The 23,899-nt window shown below is 39.3% G+C and overlaps 1 protein-coding gene across 4 annotated transcripts in view; it reads right to left on the bottom strand.

Annotated features, from left to right (window-relative positions):
• Window positions 1-23,899, bottom strand: part of LOC149550162 (F-box family protein) — a 103,384-nt gene that overhangs the window by 3,860 nt on the left and 75,625 nt on the right. For all 4 annotated transcript variants that reach the window (XM_089793277.1, XM_089793280.1, XM_089793278.1 and 1 more), the window contains one exon: window positions 21,614-21,762. In XM_089793277.1, the coding sequence (XP_089649403.1) occupies window positions 21,614-21,762 (149 nt within the window). The remainder of the gene's footprint in view (window positions 1-21,613; window positions 21,763-23,899) is intronic.

Genomic DNA, 23,899 nt, shown 5'->3' with positions numbered 1-23,899 from the left:
ATGAAAAATATGTCTTCACTTAAAAACTCTTCATCCCTAACATTGGATGAGCTGCTTTCTTCCTCTAAATTTCTCTTTTCACTTATATTTCTTGTTGGACTTCAGCTTTTTTCATAGTTTTTGTCCTCACTTTTTGCATATGGACATTTTGCTGCAACATGTGCTACCTTACTACAGTAAGAACACGTAAAAGGCAGGAACTAAACTTTATGTTTTCCTGAAACTTTCTTCAACTTCCTCATGTAATGTGTCTCTTCAAACTCGCACTCTTCGTCAAAACTTTCACTAGATATACTCTCCTTGTCTTTTCTTTTCTTCGAAACTTTGAAAGCTACCTTCATTTTGGATAAAGAAGCGAGGTTTTGCTCATCTCATAGGCTGTTAGAATGCCATAAAGCTCATCAACACTCAACGAGTTCCTTCATCTCTCCAATCACTAAAACCTTTGGATCAAAACACAAAGGAAGAGACCTTACAAAAATCTGAACTATTGTGGTCTCCTCAACCTTTTCTCTAAACCCTTAATGTTGTAAGAAACTTCATCTACTCAAGAAAAATAAGCAATGACGTTTTCCTCTTCCTACATCCTAAGACTTTCAAAATGCCTTCTACGAGTTTGAAGATTTTCTTTCTTAATCTTGCCATCTCCTTCATATGTTTTTGAATTTTCTCCCAAATCTCATGAGTTGTAACATAATGCTTCACCTTCACAAATGCTATCTTTGATAAACTACATAAGATTGCATTCATGGGTATTGCATTATTTTCAAAAGCCTTCTGTTAGAAGAGTTAAAGGGATTACACAACCAATCCTCATACTTTTCCAAACATCAAAACCAAGAGACAATAGGTAAGTACATATTTGAACACTCTAGAATGCATAATTGGAGCCATCAAATAAGGGTGCTCTATTCGTAGCAAGACCTTCATGAGAATTGATGCATACAATTGGGATCAACCTTGAAGTCTTTCTTGAAGGAATACTTATATAATACCAATTGAAAAGAGCACAAAAAATACCGAGGGGTAGTGAATCAGTATTTTGAACTTTTAAACACATGAAACCACATAAAAAAAGATAGAATAAAGAGAGAAAACGTCAACAAGGAAACCACCTGATGAAGGGTGCTCCACTTAATACCATAAACTCGTAAGAGAAACAAAGAAACAATAGCAAATGCAAGAACAAAATATGGACTTCTTATTTGCACTGCAATTGCAGAATTACAAAATTCACAAGTACAATATGGTAACCCACATGGGCGCCTTCATTACAATAGTCTGTAAGACAAGCTACAAACTATCACCCATAGCTATGGTAACCCACATGGTTGCCTTCATTACAATAATCTGCAAGACAAGCTGCGAACTATCACCCACAACTATCCTAGACAATGTTCGGGTCTTTCTTAAATAGGCAATTTTATGCCACCCAAGAAGGTTCTAGACATTGAAACTTAATACCTAGGGCCGATAGACCCTAACAATACATATAGAGTTGGCCAAATACATCTTTGACAATTATTTTAGATATTTCGGGTAGCCCAACTTTGAAAGGCCATAACTCATGAACCATTGCTCTGATTGGCTATTATAACCACTTTTCAGAAACACTAGCTCCTAATCTACAACTTCAAATGGCACTAGCGTCTTTCCATCGAGTTTTCGAACCTCATCTGAGCACTCTAAGGCCTCCATCAATGAGCCTGAAGATTTTTTTGCAAATTTTTTCACCAAAAAACCGCAATAACTTCTCCGATACTTATGCTTGAGCAATCAAATTTTTATGGCAGGCTTACAACTCTAAAGTGAACCATCCTGTATAAAATGAGAACATTCCGAGCTCATATGACAAACTTACTAAAAATAGCAAGTTCCCATAAATAGTAACCACCCTGTCTACTAGTCCTTATTAAAATAGGAAACACTGAAAATAAAATATTTTTGGGTGATGTAAGATTGCTCTTACACCCAGGATGCTCCTGCATCAGACACCCGAGGTAATTTGAGAAGTGACCCCGTCAAGTCTCAGGTGTTCAGAGGAAAACCAAGACGGTTAACCTCCTCCTTTGCTAGCCATGATGAATCCTTAACTGGCCTCTCTTTCCATTTGACCAAATATTCCTCATAAGCTTTGTTCCTAGTACATTTGCCAATACAATTGTCCAATATCTCCTCAATCTCTTTTGTAGCCGAACTAGCTGTTGTAATACTCCACTGCGCTTCTACAACTTCATCTCCATCACCTCCTTCATAATACTCTGTCAAATCTGCAATGTTATATACTGCTGAAATATTCAATTCAACAGGCAACTCCACTTCATAAGTATTCCCAAAATCATGCCTTCTCACTATCTTGCATAGTCCAAACTTCTTCATTTTCAGCTTATTATATGTACCCATTGGAAAATGCTCCTTTCTCAAATAAACCATGACTTCATCTCCAATCTGAAATTCATTATAACTCATTTTCTCATCTGCCTTGGCCTTGTACTGTGTATTCATCTTTATGATGTGCTTCCTCACCTCCCCATGCATGTTCTTCAAATCTTCTGCTTCAGCACTACTTATCTCTCTTTTACCTAATTGCCTCAATTCAAAAGCATTTCTGGGACTACTCCCATATACAATCTAGAATGGTGATTTACCAGTACTCCTATTGACAAAATTATTATATGCAAATTCCGCCTGTGGTAAATCATATCCCATCCTTTTGGTTTATCTCCAACCAAGCATCTCAGCAAGTTTCCCAAACTGCGATCACAACTTCTGTCTGTCCATCAGTCTGTGGATGGTGTGATGAACTGAACTTCAAATCTGTCTTCAACTTCTTCCACAATGTACGCCAAAATTACCCAACAAATTTGGTATCTCAATCCAAAACTATACTCTTTGGAAAACCATGTAGTCTCACCACTTCTCTGTAAAACAATTTTGCCACATGAACAGCATCACTAGTCTTCTTGCAAGAAATAAAATGTGTCATCTTTGAAAACCTGTCCACCACCACAAAAATAGAATCATGCCCGCACTGTGTCCTCGGTAATCCAAGAACAAAATCTATGCTAACATCCTCCCATGGCTTCTCTGATACAGGCAATGGCTGATACAACGTTGTATTCTGCTTCACTCCTTTCGCCATCTGACATACTCTGCAATTCTGCACAAACTTCTTCATATCTTGCTGCAACTGTGGGCAGTAATAATTCTCAACAACCAAAGCTATGGTTTTATGTTTGCCAAAATGTTCAGCCAATCCTCCACTATGCTTCTCCTTGATGAGATTCTCTCATTGAACTTTTGGGAATGCACAACTGGCTTCTTGTAAACAACATACTATCTTGGATCATGAAATCCAACCACTTTGTCCTATCAAGTGTAACAAGTTTTATACAAGCCTTCCACGCTTCACCAAAATCAGGATCATCTAGATACAAAATACTGAGTTCCTTGAACCCAACCACCTCTATCTGCAATTCTGTCAGCAAAGTTGTCTTCTACTAAGAGCATTTGCAACTCCGTTAGACTTCACACTCCTATATTTCAAAACCAATGTATAACTCTGCAAAAACTCAATCCACTTCAAATGCCTTTGGTTCAATTTTCCTTGACTATACAAATATTGCAAAGCTTGATGATCAGTATACAAAACAAACTCCTTAGGAAGAAGATTGTGTCTCCACTTCTTCAATGCTTGAACTATAGCATAATATTCCTGGTCATAAACAGAATATTTTCTTTTTGCATCATTCAACTTCTCACTAAAATAAGCAACAGGTCTACCTTCTTGGCTCATAACAGCTCCTATTGCAGTACCACTAGCATCACAATCTACTTCAAACACCTTGTTAAAATCTATTACGAGGTAATTGGTAAATACTTGCTTGTTAATAACAGAGACCGAAAGGTCAATTTATACAAAAGAATGAGACAATGTTTCCTTAGGAAACGATCGTAAAGAATAGAAACATTCTATTCCAAAGAAAGCAAAAAACGAAAGCAAACTAAAGCTAAAGATATTTACAAGATAACCATTAACTGATAATAGACGTCTTATCTATTATTGTAATACCCTCCCTTAATGGTTAATCTATCTAACACACCAAGTTGTCCTCTGAACTTGACAAACTTATCAGGACCAAGAGGCTTGGTGAGAATGTCTGCAGTCTGATTTGTGGTAGGAACATACTGCAGATCTATAGTCCCATCTTCAACCAGCTGTCGTATGTAATGACAATGAACATCCACATGCTTGGTTCGTTCATGGAAGACTGGATTCCGTGCTAACTTGATAACGCCTTCGTTATCAACAAACAGAGTAGTCGGTCCTGCTGGTGACATCTGCATATCCCCAAGCATCCGACGAAGCCAGACAACTTCACATCCTGCCTTAACAGTCCCTCTATATTCAGCCTTTGTAGAAGAGAGAGAAATTGCCTGCTGCTTCTTGCTGGTCCATGTGACTGCACCGGATCCCAAACTGAACACATATCCAGATGTTGACTTTTTATCATCAACAGAGTCTGCCCAATCTGAATCTGTGAACCCACTGAGTTTAGGATTAGAACTCCGAGAATACAGAAGTCCATAATCAGAAGTGTCCTTCACATAACGAAGCACACGCTTTGCTGCCATCCAATGATCAGCCTTAGGAGCTGTCATAAAGCGTGAAATATAGCTGACTGCGAAGCTGATATCAGGCCTAATAGCAGATAGGTAGATGAGGCTGCCTACTAGTTGCCTATACGTAGTATCATCAACGGAAGGAGAATCAGACTTGGCTGATAACTTGAGACCTTTCTCCATAGGTGTAGATGCAGGTTTGCAATCTTGCATTCAGAATTTGTCTAACAAGGCCCTGGCATATTTGGACTGAGAGATGAATATACTAGAAGACTGTTGCCAAACTTCAACACCTAAGCAATAATGCATGAGCCCAAGGTCAGTCATATCAAAAGACTGGCATAAGTGTTGTTTGATTCCCTGAATCAAAGATGCCGAACTACCAGTGATGATCAAATCATCCACATAGATAACCAGAAGGATGATGTCACTGTCAGTAGTCTTGATGTACAGATTTGAGTCTGAAGAACTCCTCTTGAAGCCTTGATCACTGAGGTATGTATCAATCTTGATGTACCATGCCCGAGGGGCCTGCTTCAAACCATAGAGAGCTTTTACCAATCTGAGAACCTGATGGTCTTTACCAACAACCTTGAAACCAGGAGGCTGCGTCATGTAGACCTCTTCATGGAGATCACCATTCAGGAAAGCACTCTTTACGTCCATCTGATGGACCTTCCAGCCAAACTGTGCTGCCATGGCTAGGACTAATCTAATGGTGCTCATCTTTGCAGTAGGAGCAAAGGTCTCCTCATAATCAATGCCCTGACGCTGAGAAAAGCCCTTTACCACTAAACGAGCTTTGTACTTATCCAAAGTACCATCTGATTTGTATTTGATTTTATAGACCCATTTGCAGCTAATGGGTTTCTTCCCTGGGGGAAGATCAGAAAGGACCCAAGTGTTGTTCTTCAGCAGGCTCTGGTGTTCAGATTGCATGGCCTGTTCCCACTCTGGAATTCCTTTAGCCTCGGAATATGTTTGAGGTTCAAACACACTGTGAATGTTGGCCATAAGAGCAAAGTTAACAGAATCTGTAGTTTTGCTCTTTTTTCGAGCAGTTCTCCCATCAATGAGCTCATCATCATGAAGATCAGCAAGTGTCTTAGCCCACCACTTAGGCCGGAGAGGTGAATGACCAACAGTAGTACTAGGAGATGCTTGATTAGCAAGATCCTCATCAAAAGAATCTGGATCAAACTCAGGTGAAGCATCTTCAAAACGAGGTGATCCTGCAGAAGAAGCCGGAGGTGGCTGTACAGGTATCATTGGCAGGACTGGAGCTGGAGGAGCTACTGGAGCCCTCCCATCAGGTGGGCCTAATGGAAGCCGAACTCCCAAATCATGAACCTGCATAGGCTGGTCTGCTGGATCAGGAACAGGAGAAACAGACATGAATGGTCCTTGCTGCTCATCAAAGACTACATCGCGGCTGTATATGAGACGAGATGTCTCAACATCAATAAGGCGGTAGGCTTTGTGAAGACTGCTATATCCAGCAAGCATCAATTTCTGACTTTTGGCATCCAACTTGGTGCGTGAAGCATCAGGGATCCAAACAAAAGCAAGAGAGCCAAAAACCTTCAGGTGACTGATTCTGGGCTTGCGACCTAACCAGACCTCTTCCGCAGTTTTACCTTTGACCGCCACTGTGAGTGACCGGTTCAACAGATAAACTGTAGTGTCAACTGCTTCTGCCCAAAAACGCTTCGAAACATGTCTGTGTTCGAGCATGGAACGAGCCATCTCGGTGATTGTCTTGTTCCGACGTTCAACTACACTGTTCTGTTGTGGCGTGTGGGGTGTGGTGAACTGGCGTTGGATGCCATATGTATCCAAGAAGCTGGAGAAAACATTAGAACAAAATTCCCCCCCATTGTCTCATCTAAGAGTAATAATAGATTTCCCAGACTCTTTTTCAACTAAGGATTTAAACTTCTGAAATACAGTAAATGCATCGAATTTCTTTTTAAGGAAATACACCCACATTTTTCTACTGAAATCATTTACGAACAACAGAAAATACCTGTACCCAAGAACAGGAGTGGCCATAGGGCCGCAGATATCAGCATGAACAAGCTGAAGTACTTGAGAAGCTCGCCAAGAATCGCCACTGGGGAAAGGTGTGCGATGTTGCTTCCCAGCCTGACATGCATCACAAACTCCAAGGTGTTGGGTTTGAATCTCTGGCAAACCAAGAACAAGCTCATCCCGAGCAAGTTGTGAGAGATAATGCACATTTAAGTGCCCATATCGCTGATGCTAAAGTGTGCTGATGGAAGATCGCCGAGCAGCCATAGCTAAGTCCTGAGAATCACCAGAATCAGTAAGTCTGAAAAGACCATGATCCTCAAGACCAACTGCAACAGTAGACGTAGTCGCCCGATCAGTGATGGTGCACTGATGTGAACTGAAGGTGACTGCCAAGTGTGGAGAATGTCACAGCAACTGACTGACCGAGAGTAGATTTAGTTCCATCCTTGGAACGTAGTACACATCAAGGAATATGAGCTTCCTCCCAACAGACTGAATTTGAATGTTGCCTTTACCAACAACCGTGTACTCTTCTCCACCACCAAAGATAATAGAATCTGAATAAGGCTGGTAGTCAGTAAACCAGTCTCTGCGGTGAGTGAAATGTCGAGAGGCACCTGAATCAATGTACCAGGCAGATGACTGTACATGATCTGCGGGTCTTTTAGCCATGAAGGCGTAAAAGGCAGATTCCGCCTGCTTAGTGTGCTCTGCACTGTTCGCTTTGGGTTGCGAACCTGATTGCTTAGACTGGGCAGCTAAGCGTTTTCGACATGCAACCTTCATGTGACCATACTTGTGGCAATAGTTGCATTGAATGTTCTTCTTTTTGGTACCATTGGATGCTGGAGCAGAAGACTTCTGCTAAGATGGTTGCTGAAACTTGCCCTTATCCTTCTGAAAGGATTTTGCAGCAAAGGCTTGCTCAGTGGAGGTGGAACTGGAGTTGCTACCGAACTGTTGTTTCCACCGATCTTGTTGAAGTAGCAGGGTGCAGATATCAGTGAACTTTAGATCAACACCAGTAGATGTGATGTTGAGAGTCTCGATAAAATGCTCATAGGAATTTGGTAAACTCCGAAGAGTGATTACCACAATATCCTCTTCCTCCATCTTGCGACCGATGGCAAGTAACTGATCACGGATTTCCTGAATCCGATTCAGGTGTGCCTGGAGTGAGGTGCGCTCATCCATGACAATAGAAAACAGAGTGTTTTTTAGAAAGAAGGCTCTGCTCTTGTCGGAAGTCTCATGAAGACCTTTGAGATGTGTCCAGATTTCGGCCGCTGTCTTGCCGGATGGAATCTGAGAAAGCTGGTCATCAGCTACGGAGAGTTTGAGAAGCATTACTGCCTCTCGATTGTTCAGATCCCATGTATCTTGATCAGGACCAGGAGAAGTCGGACACTACTTAACACCCAGAACAAGTTGATCGGTGTTTCGATATTCGAAGATTGCAATGATGCGTTGCTTCCAAGTTCCATAATTGCGACCATTGAATTTGGAATTATGCTCGAGCAGAATATTTGTCAAAGATGCCATGGCACGTTTTTCAATGAAAAACTGTGAAAATCTGTGAAAGCACGTTCTTCAAGGCAAAAATACGGAAGACCCAAAAGAATCAGAGAATGACCCAAAAGAGAGCTCGAAAAACCCAGAAGGAATCTACTGTCGTTTTCTGAATCTGCTGGCTCGAAAATCGAGGCACCCAGAAAAACGGACAACCCAGTTGAGCTCTCGAAAAACCCACCAAGAATATGCAAACAAAAAAAAAATCGACCCCAAAAATTAGGGTTTCGAAAAAAACGGCCCTAGCTGAAAAAGCTTGAAAAAACTTCAGATTTCTTGATAAAAAATGGTCAAATCTACTTCCCAGAGCACGATGACAGACTAAGACGGCTGAGAGCATGAAGATTTGATACAGAAACATGCAGATTTTCACCCCAAAAACGCGAGTCTCCAAAAAATGGCTACGATTTCCACGCGATTTGCAGACCCGTAATTCGGGAATTTCTCCAAGCAAAAAACCCTAGGTGGGTTTTGGAGAAATTAGCTGAAATAATTTTGGAAAAATTTAAACAAATAATTTCAAGAAGAAATTATAAATTTTTCTGAAAAAATTTAAGTATTTAGCTCTGATACCATATTACGAGGTAATTGGTAAATACTTGCTTGTTAATAACAGAGACCGAAAGGTCAATTTATACAAAAGAATGAGACGATGTTTCCTTAGGAAACGATCGTAAAGAATAGAAACATTCTATTCCAAAGAAAGCAAAAAACGAAAGCAAACTAAAGCTAAAGATATTTACAAGATAACCATTAACTAATAATAGACGTCTTATCTATTATTGTAATAAAATCAACAAGTGTTAAAATAGGTTGCTCAGTAACTTTCTATTTCAACAGATTAAAACTCTTATCTGCTCCTACGGTTTACTTAAACTCTTTCCTATCCCCACTCATTGTTTCAGTCAAGGGTCCATAAATACTACTAAAACCTCTTATGAACTTTCTGTAAAAACTAGCCAGTCCATGAAAAGATCTTACCTCTTTCACACTCCTTAGAGTAGGCCATTCAAGGATAGCCTTCACTTTCTCTGGGTCCATTTTCAAACCTTCTGTTGAGACTACAAATTCCAGGTACACCAACTCCATCTTTACAAAACTACACTTCTTCAAGTTTATCAGCAACTTTTCTTCCCTCAAACACCTTGCGAATATGGATCAAGTGCTCCTCCAATGGAGGTAAACAATGACAAACTTACCAAGAAATTCCTTCAGTACCTCATTCATGAGCCACATGAAAGTGCTAGGTGCATTGGTTAACCCAAAAGGCATGACTAACCACTCGTACAATCCTTCTTTGGTCTTGAAAGCAATCTTCCACTCATCGCCTTTTTTGATACGAATCTAATGGTACCCACTCTTCAGATCTATCTTTGTGAAGTACTTGGCTCCACTCAAATAGTCCATAATATCATCCATCCTTGGCAATGGAAATCTATACTTGATTGCGATCTTGTTGATAGTGCGAAAATCTGTGCACATCCTCCATTTTCCATTCTTCTTTGGTGCTAATATAGCTCGTATTGCACATGGACTCAGACTCTCTCGAATCAACCCCTTCTGCAACAACACATGAACTTGTTTGTTCAACTCTTCACTTTTTGCTAGTGTCACTATGTGAGCTACCTTGTTTGGCAAACTGACTCTTGGAACCAAATCCATCTGGTGACTGATCTTCCTCATTGGGGTCAATACATCAAGTACATTATCTGATACAATATCAAAAAAGTCTCCCAACATATCTACAACTTCTGTAGGGACCCTTGAGAAACTCTTTTCCATCAACAAAACATATTCTAGCAGCACTACATACCTTTTCTTCTTTCTCCTTCAACGGCTTCAACTTATGTTTCACTCCATCCTTGGTCAGAGTGTAGGTATTTGCTTGGCCATTGTGTACAGCATGCCTGTCAAACTACCATGGTCTACCCAACAACATATGACATATGTCCATAGGTATGATATCACAAAGTACCTCATCCTGGTAGCTTTCAATCTTGAACTTCAGTGAGCACTACTCATTGACCATGACCTTGTGGTCATCTTGCACCCAAGCAATACGGTATGGACACGGGTATTTCTACCTTTTCAGCTTCAAATTGGTGACCATCATTTCTAACACCAAATTCTCAGTACTTCTACCATCAATGATCACATCACAACACTTATCTTCACATCTACACCTTTTGCGAAACAAGCTCCTTCTTTGATCAGGTTCATTCTCACCACTCAACAGGACTCTTATGTTAACTAGGACTTCTCCTCTTTCAACATCCTTCGAATGTGATGAACTGGCATCTTCATCAACATGCGCAACTCTGGCCTAGCCTTTTGTTTTTCGATCTGTCCTTCCTTGGCGCTGAATACATACAAATGCTTTATGCCCTTCTTCTTAGCAATGAAAACATTTCCCATGGAAGCCTCCTCTTTCAGATTCTTGTCCTTTGCCTCTTCCTCTCTAATCTCTATTGTTCTGATCATGGAAACGATTGGAATTGTTTCCCCTCTGGTTCTAACTGCTACTTCCAGCCTCATCCTTGTTCTTTTGATCATCACTACAGCCACCATTAAATCATCCACCAAATCTTCCACTACGACCTCTTCCACTATTTTTGTTGTCAAACTTCTTGCTCAGTTTCTCCTCAACTCTTAGGGCAAACTGGTATGCCTCCTCAATATTGTTCATTCGAACCAGACTCAACTCATCCTGAATGCTTGGCCTTAACCCATTAAGATAACGGGCCACTTTCTCCTTATCAGCTTCTGCATGGCCGGTTCTAATGAGAACTCGGTAGACTCTTCAACAGATTTTCCCGCTTGCTTCAAACCTTGCATCTTCTTCAACAGATCAAGCTCATAATCCACGAGAATGAATTGTCGCTTCAGTTTAGCTATCATCCGCTCCCATCTGGTGATTTTGTCCTTTCCTTTTCTATTTCGCTCCAATTGAACCTCCTGCCACCAAAGCTTCACATGTCCCTTCAGTTTTGCCTCCAGTTCATTGATCCAATCGATTAGCTCCTCTGGGTTAAGATTTCCCGAAAATGTGGGAACTTCAAACTTAGGTCTTTTTCCAATCTTGGAGATGGCCCTATTTTCTTCTACTTCATCCTCATCCTCACTTTCATATCTTACAAGAAGATTTATTCCTCTACGCATTTCTTCTTCCAATGCTTGCATTTGTCTTTGGAGGGCTCTAAAACCCTCAAGTGTAACACCTACAACTCTTCCGCCACGCTCTCTTCGTGGAGGCATTTTTGTGCTTTTGTTGAAACCCTAGTGCAAACTACCTCACAATTGGCAATCTGTCTACACGCTCAGCCCAAACCACGGTCCTTGTGTACACTGCCTCACATTCGGCGATCTATCCACACTCTCAAGAACTCTGGCTCTGATACCACTTGATGAAAGGTACTCCCCTTAATACTATAAACTCATAACAGAAACAAAGAAACAACAACAAATGCAAGAACAAAATATGGACTTCTTATTTGCGCCGCAAATGTGGAATTACAGAATTCAAAAGTACAATATGCTAACCCACATGGGCACCTTCATTACAATAATCTGCAAGACAAGCTGCAAACTATCACCCAGAGTTGTCCTAGACAATGTTCAGGCCTTTCTTCAATAAGCAATTTTATGCTGGCCAAGAAGGTTCTAGACATTGAAACTTAATACCAAGGGCTAACAGACCCTAACAATACATATAGAGTCGGTCAAATACATCTTTGACAATTATTTTAGATATTTCAGGTAGCCCAACTTTGAAAGGCCATAACTCACGAACCGTTGCTCTGATTGGCTATTAATACTACTTTCCAGAAATGTCAGCTCGTGATCTACAAAATTGGAATGGCGCTAGCAACCTTCCGTCGCGTTTTCGGACCTCGTCCGGGCACTCTAAGGCCTCCAACGGTGAGCCTGAAGATTTTTCTACAAATTTTTCCACCGAAAATCTGCAATAACTTCTCTGATACTTATGCTTGAGCAATGAGATTTTTATGGTAGGCTTACAACTCTAAAGTGAACCTTCCTGTAAAAATTGAGAACATTCCAAGCTCATATGACAAACTTACCAAAAATAGCAAGTTCCCATAAATAGTAACCACCCTGTCTACTAGTCCTTATTAAAATAGAAAACACTAAAAATAAAATATTTTTGAGTGATGCACATTGCTCTTACACCCAAGATGCTCTTGCATCACCAACATTTCACATGGAAAACCCTTTCAAGTGAAAACCCATGATAGATCAATAGCTTTCATCAACTCAAACTACATAAGCAAGCACCAACTCACAGAGAGCACCAACCCTCCTCAAACCACTAACTTCGTTCAGTTGAGGCACCAACTCAAATGGCAAACAATTCTAAACTCTAGCTAGAATTGCAAATACACAAGAAATGTTAACTCCACAATGATTACCTACAGTGCCAACCAATGCCTTCTAAAGGCCTCCAAAAAGATTTTGGAAAGTTATGATGAGCCAACATAACTTTATTTATTATTTTATTACTTTATTAAATAACTACATTAGTAAATTAAAGTAATCAGTATGATATTATTTAAATTTGGGACCACTTTAAAAATTAATTTAATAAAATCACTTGCATTTTATGGAGGACATCACAACCCTTCCTGCCCAAAGATCACTTTCCCTCAAACAGCCACAAACTAGATCTGGAGAGTCCTGCTAGGGGTGGATCATAAATCTCCAACATCTTCTTCTCTTTTACATTCTCAATGTCAAAGTCAAATACCTATATGTTATCATCTTTGAAAATTGCCTCCATTACCTTCGCTGAATTTTTTCTTCAACCTCTATTGGATATCGCTCTCAACACCACTTTCTTCTTGTCAACCTCAAATAAAAATTCCATCTACTTGAAACTTTGTTTGTACTTGTTAAGAGTCTCCAATAATTGAATGCCCAATATGATATTTGTATCATCCAAGCCTACCTTGAGGAAAACATCTATCACTGTGTAGTTCCCCATGGCAAGGCTCCACAACAAAAACACGAGTATATGGCAATAAAGTTCCTCCTACCACCTTGACCTCAAATCCTTCATGCTCCACAATTTTCAAACTCCTTGCGATAAGTGATGAATTAATGAATAGGGTGTGGCCCCACTATCAAGAATAACTATGACTCGACCCCCCAAGAGTGTACCACGAACCCAAAAATAAGCTACATTCGGAAGTGGAAGAAAGTGTCGCAATGGAACCTCCCCTTTGTACAAGCATGGCAATCCTCCTTGCATGATCAGTCTCGTCTTCTTGCACTTTGGGTTCTTCGTTATCATTCTCATTGTCTTGTACCACCAATGTAATGAATTTTCCTCTTGCCAAGACAATGTTGGTCCAATTCCCTAGGCAACTTACAAATGACACAAACTTTCTTCCTTCAATGCTCCTCGTGAGTGGCCTCATCCATTAAAGGCTTCTATCGAAATGACTCCTTGCCCTTGTCCTCTTGTGAGAGAAGTGATTGGGGTCGTGCGTGACTCTTCAAGGATAAAGTAGTCATGTTACATACCTTCTTATATGCCTTTGTGAGTGTGTTTGGGTTGAAACCTTTAACCCAACCCTTAAGTGGTTCAATCAATCCATCCATTAATAGTACTACCATTCTTCTCTCAAACATGTCAGTGCCTCTAAAATTCTACGATGTAATCGTCCACCTGTCTTGTTTCTCTCAATTGTGCTAACTCCTTGAAGTTGAGTTTTGGATCCTTTCCATCAGAATGACCAATTAATCTCTCTGTAAAATCAGCATACGAAGTGGCTGGATTGTGATAGAGGGTGACCATCCCATGGTGCCACTATTTGTAAGAAATCCCCTCCAAGTGCAAAGCTGCAAATTTGATTGCTTTATCTTTAGGCATTTGATTGAGCTAGAAGTAGGTTTTTTTTTTTATACACATGCTCTCGTGATGTATTTCCAACCCCATCAAAAGCAGATAGGTTCAATGTGCCAATCTTCTGCTTGATGTCTTTATTGTGATGGTCATGGCCCTATCCACAAATCCACATAATCCTTGAGGGTTAATTCTACTCAAAAACCAGTATCAAACCATTTTTTTGCCTAGACTAATCTTGCATCTCCAAGAAGGTAGGTTAATGCTCTTGTTCTTCGCGTTGTTCAGTCCTCTGGGGAAATGTCAACATCACTGGATGTGTGTGGAAACGTTGTATATGGGACCTCCCATTGACAAAATTGTCATTGTGCTCATTGATCTTCGTTTGTCTTTCCTTTTGCCAAAAGTAGAAATGTTTCGCCAATTCGTTGTTGTCCCTTAGCTAAAGTCTCACCAAGTTGTTATCCCCACACCAAGGTCTTGTGGAGTTATTGATGTCCTCTTGTTAGCTCCCGAAGTAACATCAATATTTAGTGCTCAATTCCCCCATTTTGTCTACTGATTGGGATCTTTTTTGCATCCAACGTTACCCAACAAGCTAGCAAGATCACCAACTCTGATATCATCGTGATCTACTAAGCACATACAACTCCTTTTCCCCACTTGTACAACCAAACACTTCACTCCACCACCCGTACAACACCTCCAACTTCACCCGTATGGCTCTCACACTCGTACAATCCTACTACTCCCACATACACATCGTATGACTGTCTTTCATGTACGGATTCAACCCGCCACTTGAACCTATACAAAGACATACACCAAGAAAGTCATACAAGTCAACCTACATGGTCAATGATATTCATATAACAGTCCAACTCTTCTGTGCAAGCAAGAAATTCCTACATGGTAACGATGCCCTACCCATATAGCCAAGCTACTTCCCACCGTAGGTTGTCTAGTGTAGACAATGATCACCTAGGTTTATATAATTAAGTCCTTTGCAAAACATATTATTATTGAAAAAAAAACAGATTAGATCATCAACACAAGCACACGGTCTTAACTAGAATGAATCACCAAGAACAAAGAGTTGGTATTTGTGATTATAAAGTTATTTCTTAGATTTCATCAAATTGTCTTCAATTCAACTTCACAAATTTGGACCAACATATAGAATAGGGTTAGAAAAGACTAACATTGAAATTGCGAATGCCAACATAGTGAGGATCTTGCACCTCTAAAACGACAAACAATTCTAGATCCCAATTGGAATTGCAAATACACAAGAAGAATTTAACTCCTTGATGACTAACTATGGTGCCAACCAATGCATTTTAGAGGCTTCCAAGAAGTTTTTGGAAAGTTACGATGGGCCAACATTACTTTAATTATTATTTTACTACTTTATTGATTAAACTAATAAATTAAAGTGGTCTATATGATATTATTTAAATTTGGGTCCACTTAATAAATTAATTTAAATAAATCATTTTCGCGCTTTATTGGGGACATCATAGAAAACATAATAAAACCTTGCAATAATTTTTGGAAGAAAAAATTAGAAAACCTTATAGTACTTTTTAGAGGAAAATTTTAATAAAATGCTACAATCAAAAATTATAAAATACTAGAAACATTTTTTAAGGAGAAAAATCAGAAAATCCCAAAAATGATTTTTAAGATGAAAAACCGATCTAAATTTGGCATTATTTTTAAGGGGGGAATTTGATCAAAACCCAAAACAATATTTGAGGTGAAAAATCAACCAAAACCTACAATGATTTTTGAGGTGAAAAATCAAACCTAACACAATTTTTGAGGGAAAAATCAATCAAAACCTGACACCTATCTGAAGAAAATTTTGAATAAAACCCACACACAATTTCGAGGGAATAAATCAATCAAAAACCCAAGACACAATTTTTGGGTAAAGAATCACACAAATCCCGTACATTATTTTAGAGGAAATTTTATAAGAAGGAACAAAACATAACATTTTTCGTAAAAAAATACCTAACTAATAGAAAAACCAAACTCCGCAAAATTGCAGAAATCGGGGCTGAAATGCTTAGGTGGACCATAAACAATGTTATTAAACGGTCAAGTCCCTAGGCACTATTCAAAAATGACTATCAAAAACCTTCAACATAACCTTTAAAAAATGCTCTACTAATATTTTTTCATTGAATGGGGGCACTTTGCTCAAGACTGCCAGAACAGTGGAGGACAGAACAGAGGAATGTTGTGTAAATGGTGTGGACCAGGTAATCATGAGGACGCCAATTGCTCTAGACAAAAAGGGGTGAACATGCTCAACATTATAGAGCCAGAAAACAAAGTATTGGCCATTACAAGAATGCAAGCTCAGAAACTTATATACCTTGATGCAGCTACAGAGAAAGAAAGATTCCATGAAGCCAGAAAAGACACTAGAAATAACATGGCAAAGGGAGGGAAAGTAAGTACGACTAAACTTCCAACCACTCAACCAGTACCAAACATCATGAAACAAGAACTAGAGACAACCATTACCGTGAGAATTACGAATCTACTAGAAACGCTTCCTCAATTTCGGGTAGCAATAACATAAGGAGCAAGTGACAAAAGAGAACCATCCACTAAAAAACAAAAAGAAGAAGCACAAGCCGAGAAAGAGACTAACACCCTGTTCACCATAAGGATGGGGAGGACACCTGCAGTGGTAGAAATGGAGATAATGAGATGCAAACTCACAAATACTATCATGGACGGAGGGTCGGGCATGAACATCCTACCTGAGGAGACGTGGAAGGCACTAGGGAAACCTACGCTCTGGCCACCCACATTCAGACTAGTAGGTGCAGACCAGCATGGAATCAAGTCGATAGAAACTCTGATGGGACAAAAGGTAGTAATTTGTACACAGCAGTTCCTCTTGGACTTTGTGGTGATTACCCTAGAGGAGAAAGGATATAATGCGCTGTTGAGGAGAGGATGGCTACTCACAACAAAGGCCACCCACAATTGTAAAAGAAGTACCCTTTCCATAGAACAACCGAAAGTACACAATTGATCTAAAGAATTAGTCTGTAAGTCAGGATCTGGCATCCAACTCAGAGGCGAAAGGAGAAGACAGGGAAAGAGTTGAACCAGATGGAGTGCTCCGGCTTGGGGAGTGCTCAAAAGATGAATCATGCTCCCTTAACGACCTATTTCAGTGGCAAATGGGAGACTATGAAGTATTCCAACCAGAATGTAATATGTTACAAATCCAAGAATCTGAATCGGAAGAAAAATACTCAAAAGGTTATAAAGAGTATAGGGAGGGTACGGCCACCCTCAATAGTAAATCAACACATACATTTAGCAAGGAGAAGAAAGTGGAATACAAGGAGGCTAAGTTGTAGACAATAAACCTAGGAGAGAAGGACCAACCCAAGGAGATTCTCATAGGGGATGACTAGGATCCATTGTTGAAGGCGCCAGCTTTTAAAATCTTCCTTGAATATAAAGACGTATTCACATGGGCGTTCAAGGACTCGAAAGTAGTGCCACCAAAATTGTGCGTCCATCGAATATTGTTGGTACCAAGAGTAAGACTGGTATGCAAGTGGCCGTACTAGATGAATAAGAACTATGCAGCTAAGGTTCAGGAAGAAATCATGAAAATGGAGGTAGATATAATATTTAAGGTACAAACCAATAAGTGGGTATCCCCTATAGTTATATCATTAAAGGACGAGAATCAAATCCAAATGTGTCAATTTCAGATGCTTGAATGCGGTAACCATAAGAGACCCCTTCCCAATCCCTTCACTGATAGTATCCTAGAAGAGGTAGCCAGCCATGAGATATACTCCTTCATGGACAGTTTTTAGGGTACAACCAAATCAGCATTGTTGAGGACAAGCTCAAAACCACATTTGTAGTCAAAGATGGGGGTGTATACATATAAGCCGTTTGGCCCATGCAATGCACCAACCACCTTTCACAAGATCATACTGCATATCTTCGACACTATGTCTGTAAGGAATTTCAAAGCCTTTCTAGATTATTGGTCAATCTACAGCAGGAAGGAGCACCACCTCAAAGTCATTGGTGAATGCATGGATAGATGTAGGAGGGCAAGGCTGGCCTTGAATCCCAAAAATGCATATTCATGGTTTCACAAGGTAGACTTCTTGGCCATATAGTATGCAAGGAAGGGTTGAAATCAGATCCTAACAAGATGAGGGTCATCCTAGACATGGAAGTGCCATTGGATGTAACTAGTGTCAAGTCCTCCTTGGGGTATGTGGGGTACTACAAGAGATTCATAAAAGGATTTGTAGAGTGTCTCTACCCTTAGAAAAACTAACCAAAAAAGGAGAACGGTTTTGTTGGGAAAAAGAATAGATGAGGGGCCTTCCAAGAAATAAAAGAAAGACTAGTGGGGGCTCCAATTCTCATATACCCTAATTGGAACAAGGAATTCCACGTCCATGTGGGCGCATCTAATTATGCAATAGGTGTCATCCTGACACGAACGGGGAAGGAAGGACTAGACCATCCAGTGTACTTCGCAAAAACCAAAAAAAAACTAAAGCACCACCAAAAGGGAAGCTTTAGGTATGGTCTATGTAGTTCAAAAATTTAGACATTACTTATTAGATACTCCTTTTACATTTTTTGTTGTCCATCAAGCACTCATGTATGTGGTAAACAAGCTTGTGATTCAAGGGAGAGTGAGTAGGTGGCTAATCCTTTTGCAACAATTCACTTTTAAACTCATAGTCTGCCTAGGGAAAATCCATGTGATTGCAAACTAGTTGTCATGAATCAAGTCTGGAGAAGCCTCGGGAAGCGGAGTAAGAGGACTTTCTAGTGCCCATTTATTTCAAATTGTAGTACTACCCCAATGGTACAACGAGATAGGGCAATACCTATCAACGACTACCTTTGCAAGGGAAATGCCAACAATGAAGAGGAGGAAAATTGCACTCAAAAGCAGGACATTACAGTTGATTGAAGGATTGTGGTATAAGATGGGGTCGAACGAAGTATTAAGGAGATGCATCATCGAGGAAGAAATTCTTGGAATCCTGAGAGAATCCCATGAAGGGTTGGCAGGAAGTCACGTGGGACCTGATGCGACAGCTCCAAAAGCATTGTTGGCAGGACTTTGGAAGCCCACACTATATGCAGATGCTCGAGAATGGATCCTGAGTTGTGATACATTTCTGTCACAGCCACAAGAATTACTCGAACGATGGGGGTTGGACTTTGTAAGGCCCTTGTCTACCAATAGTACCCATAGATGTAAGTACATAGTGGTGGCAATCGAATACCTCACAAAATGGACAGAGGCATGAGCACTTCCCAACAACACATCACTCAGTACAACTAGATTTCTCTATGAGCGAATAGTGACAAGGTTTGGCATACCACCACAATTGACAAGTGATTGAGGGGTACACTTTGTAAACCAGGCAATCAAAACAATGATAAGTGAGTACAAAATCTTTCATTCTTTTTTGGGTCTGAGAAAATGGTCAAGCAGATTCTACAAATAAAATATTGGTCACAATTTTGTATAAGACTTGTAGAGTAGAAAAGGGAGATTGGGAGGAAAGACTTCCAACAGTTTTGTGAGCGTACAGGACTACCTACAAGGCCACCACTGGACAAACCCAGTTTTACTTAATGTACAAACCAGAGGCAGTAATGCCAATGGAATATGCAGTATCTGTAGCCTACGAATAGTTGTTCAACACAGGCTAGGAGATGAGGAAACCTTAAGGAAAAGGCTCAACACTCTAATAAAACTCGCTGAAAGAAGGGCACTAGCTCAATTGGTGACCAAAGTATTGCAAAGGAGGTGTAAATTTTGGCATGACAAGCATTTGAAGAGGAGGAACTTTAGACCTAAACAATTGGTGCTCAAGTACAATGGAAAAAATGAGATCAAACCAGGCAAGTTCAAAGTACGTTGGCTCAGGCCATATAGGGTCTTGGAAATAAAGGATAATGGGGCCCCAAGATTGTCTACCTTAGATAACGAGCCCCTAAAAGATCTCATTAATGGATCCAAATTGAAGCTTTATACGCAAAGAAGGGAGTCAATTTCTATTACTCTGTAGATATAAGAAATATAAAAGACTTGGGAAAAGAAATAAAAGAAATAGAAAAAGAGAAAAAAGAAAGCAAGAGAATTGAAGAAACAAAGAGAAACTCCAAAGTAGGGACAAAAGAAGACATCAAGGGACATAACAAGACCCCTTCATATAAGACAGGAGGAGGGTCTCCAAACATAACATTTCACCCATGGAAGAAGGATATTGAAACATCAATCACCTAAGGCGTACATGGGCTAGGAGTACTTAGCCAAAGCAAGGAAGGCATATGAAGTAGATCACACAACAAAAGCACCGTACGAAGTGGTACAAGGGAGATTGTACGAGTTCGAAGGAGAGAAACTAGAAGCATACACATTGTCACCAATGTACAAGTGGACGAAAAAGCCGCGACATCCAAGAAACTACCAGCGTGGGCTTTGATTGGGCTGCCAGCATATGCAGTAGGAGATGTGATCACAATGTACAGATTATAAACGTTGGCGTATGAGTGGGAAGCAAAAGTGGTCAAAGTCGAGGTAAAGTAAAAGGCAGACAAGGCACATGTCCATACAAACCTGAAGAAGAGGACACAATCGTACGAAGGGGTGGACAAGAAGGAGAGGAGGCAGTTGTACAACCAATCGGAGCACAAGTACGATCATCAACACAGCAGGTTGAACAATTCGAGAAAAGCATCACAGAGGGACACGTGGAAAGAAAAATGGTTGAGGCATATGAACGAATAATGCAGCTTCAAGAAGAGTAGTACAAGGTCATACAATGGTAGAGATAAGCGTTGGAAATCCGAGCAACAGGAAGATTATAGATTCAAAGGAAAAGCCAAACCTGCAGGTTAGGAAGGTGGTGGGGAAGATGTCCAGCAAAAAGAACAAAGGCAAAACTGTAAAAAAGACTATTGCGGCTAATGACACTTTCGAAAGTGTAATGGGAAGTGAATGTCACACCTACTGGGAGAACACAGAGGACAATCACTTCCTAAAAGAGGCGCTCTGCAGAGCAGAGGTAGACAAATAATTCGGATATATCTACCCCAAAGTCCAGATATATCTACCTCACAGTCCTACAGTTTATCGACTTAATTACCCACTAACCACATTCCTTTAACCTCTATTCCAAACCCTCAAATTTTGTGGACATGGACTTCAAACCAAAGTTGGCATTATATCAAACTTATCCAGTGGAATTTGGTGTATCATGTCTCAGAATTTGCATTTATCTAACCAGTAGTCTTAAATACAAGATAACAAATAATATAAAATGTGGAGTATTAGATTGGACATTGCCTTACGATCAAACTGCAATGGAAAAAAATATGCTAAAGATATTTGATCTCCATCCTTGTTAATTAAGAAATAAGAAGAGTCCAGTCCTATAGAACATTGAAATTTCAACATATTACAATAATAGATTATTAAAATCTAACCTGATCAGGTAGCATTGGTTTCAGCCTGTGCTGATGGATGTCCTTGCTTATTCTTCCATCCGTACTTGACTCTCTATTGTTAAGCCAAAATGTCAACTTACATGTTGGACAGTAAGCTCTGTTTGACATGAAAACTCTGGATGGATGCCCTGTAACAACAAACTGATCTTGAGTCTCAAGATACAGGATATTATTTTCAAGATGAAATGATGAACTTCCTACGTCCATGTAAATTCATCAAGCATGGAAAAGATCATGCACTAAAAGTAAAGAAATAGAATTGAATAATTAGGAAAAGGAGTTTGTTTATATCATATAAACAACTACATTCTACTATGTCATAAGTCGTATCTGATCCATGTCCAATATCAATATATTTTAAATTGCTCTGAATATGAAATATATTGTTAATGTATATAGTTCTTTATGTAATTTTGACTTCAAATAATAGTTTAATATTTCAATATTTTTAATAGTTTGCTATTTTTTGTGTATAGTTCTTTATGTATTGACTCCAAATAATATTTTTTCGTATTTTATTATTTTTAATTTTTACCTTTTTTACATTGTAATGATATATAGTTCCTAAGTTCTCCTACCTTGGTCAATATTTTATATTTATACATAAATAATACTAATTATAGCTTTGGACATCATTATTAAAGAGAATTTTGACTAAGGCAAATAAAATATATAAATTCCTTATCATCACTAATCCTGAACAAATGATAACAAATGGTGATCGTTTGAGAAGAGGCATAGGATCCAGGTGCAACTCATCTCCAATAGGTATGTTAATTCAGATCGATGCCCTTTATCAAATATTTAAAAGTATCAAATGCTGGCTCAAAGGGGATAAACGAAAAAAAACACAGCACACTCATTACCTTTGGTTGATCACGGATAAAAAAGACCCACATGAATTTCTAGTTCAATTTGTTATGGATCGCTCATTATCTGAGAAGACAGATTGGATACTTCTGAAACCACAAATACATACCTGTACGTGCTTGATTCTTAGTAAATTTGAAACTATATTGTGTAGATTAGTAACAAAGATACCTGTGAGATATGGTATTTAAATATTTCACTGTATTATGGTAAATTGATCCATACCATATTATAGTCAACTATGTTAATCATGTTTTCAATTCAATGAAATTGGATCTAATTGGCCATAAACAAGGTAATAAGTTGCAAATCAATCAATTTAATTGAAATTCAATGCACTCCCAGATCAGTCGGCCAGCCTGAGACGTGACCTTTGTTGTGAAGCATATAAAGGAAAGGTGAAAGCCTTCATTTCAACCCACCAATGCACAAAGCAATAATTGCAAGGTAGAGCAGAAATTTGGTTGAGTGAAAATCGATGAAGATTAAAAAACTAGAAAACAAATCTTCTAGGAAGGTCAAAATTTACTTGAAACATTTCAATCAGGTATCACTTAGAAGCAAATTTGCAAGGACAAATCATAGATCACTGTGTTTTTCAAGAAAAATTTGAATGTTTTAGATTCAGCAAGTTAGAAATCAGAGAGTGTTTTCAAGAAATGCATGATAGGAGTTAATTGAAACGGAATTCTAGGATTTTAAGCCATTCATAGAATTTCAAGTAGTTGATCCTAGGAACTTAAGGAGAGAAGGGAGTAGACATTGAAATTCATTTAGATTAGAAATTGCAAAAATGGGAAGGATTTCATTTTGCACCTTAGGAAGAAAATGTAAAAGTTGTATCCATGACAAATGTTTTCTTGTTTTGCAAGGAATTAAAGATAAAAAGTTCAAAGTCAAGGAGTTCTTGCAATACCAAGAGGATACATGGAGAAAGAACGGACATCACAAATTCAAGATTTCAGGCAAGTTGAAAACAAAGGAGATGGAATTCCAGAATTTGAGTTAAAACTACAAGGAGTTCCAAGATCAGCTTGAAGATGACAAACAAAAGGATGTCCAAGGTCAAGCCTCTTCATGTACAAGGATGACTCCAACACCAAGATCGACATGAGAGCATCAACAAGGCATTTTGAAGTCATTCATCAAACTAGGAAAAAAGAAGTTTAAAGATGGAAAGCAAAGTGAATGAAATGCAAGCACGAGGGCAAAGACAGCAACCCTATTCAAATCATGATGCATTTCAATAAGAAGATTGCCAAACAAAAGGATGGAGAAGTGGAGTTGAAACAAAGATTGCAAGATAAGCATGCTGAGGCAGCTCCCGCTCATCTCCAACCAATCAAAGGATTCCAATTTGTGTCCAATTTATCCAATCAAGTTGGTCCAAGTGTA

Source organism: Cupressus sempervirens, chromosome 7 (genome assembly GCF_028749045.1).
Source record: "Cupressus sempervirens isolate cs-2001-9-10 chromosome 7, ASM2874904v1, whole genome shotgun sequence".
Taxonomy (NCBI): domain Eukaryota; kingdom Viridiplantae; phylum Streptophyta; class Pinopsida; order Cupressales; family Cupressaceae; genus Cupressus; species Cupressus sempervirens.
Note: the sequence above shows the minus strand (reverse complement) of the source record. Positions and strands in the feature narration are given on the sequence as shown.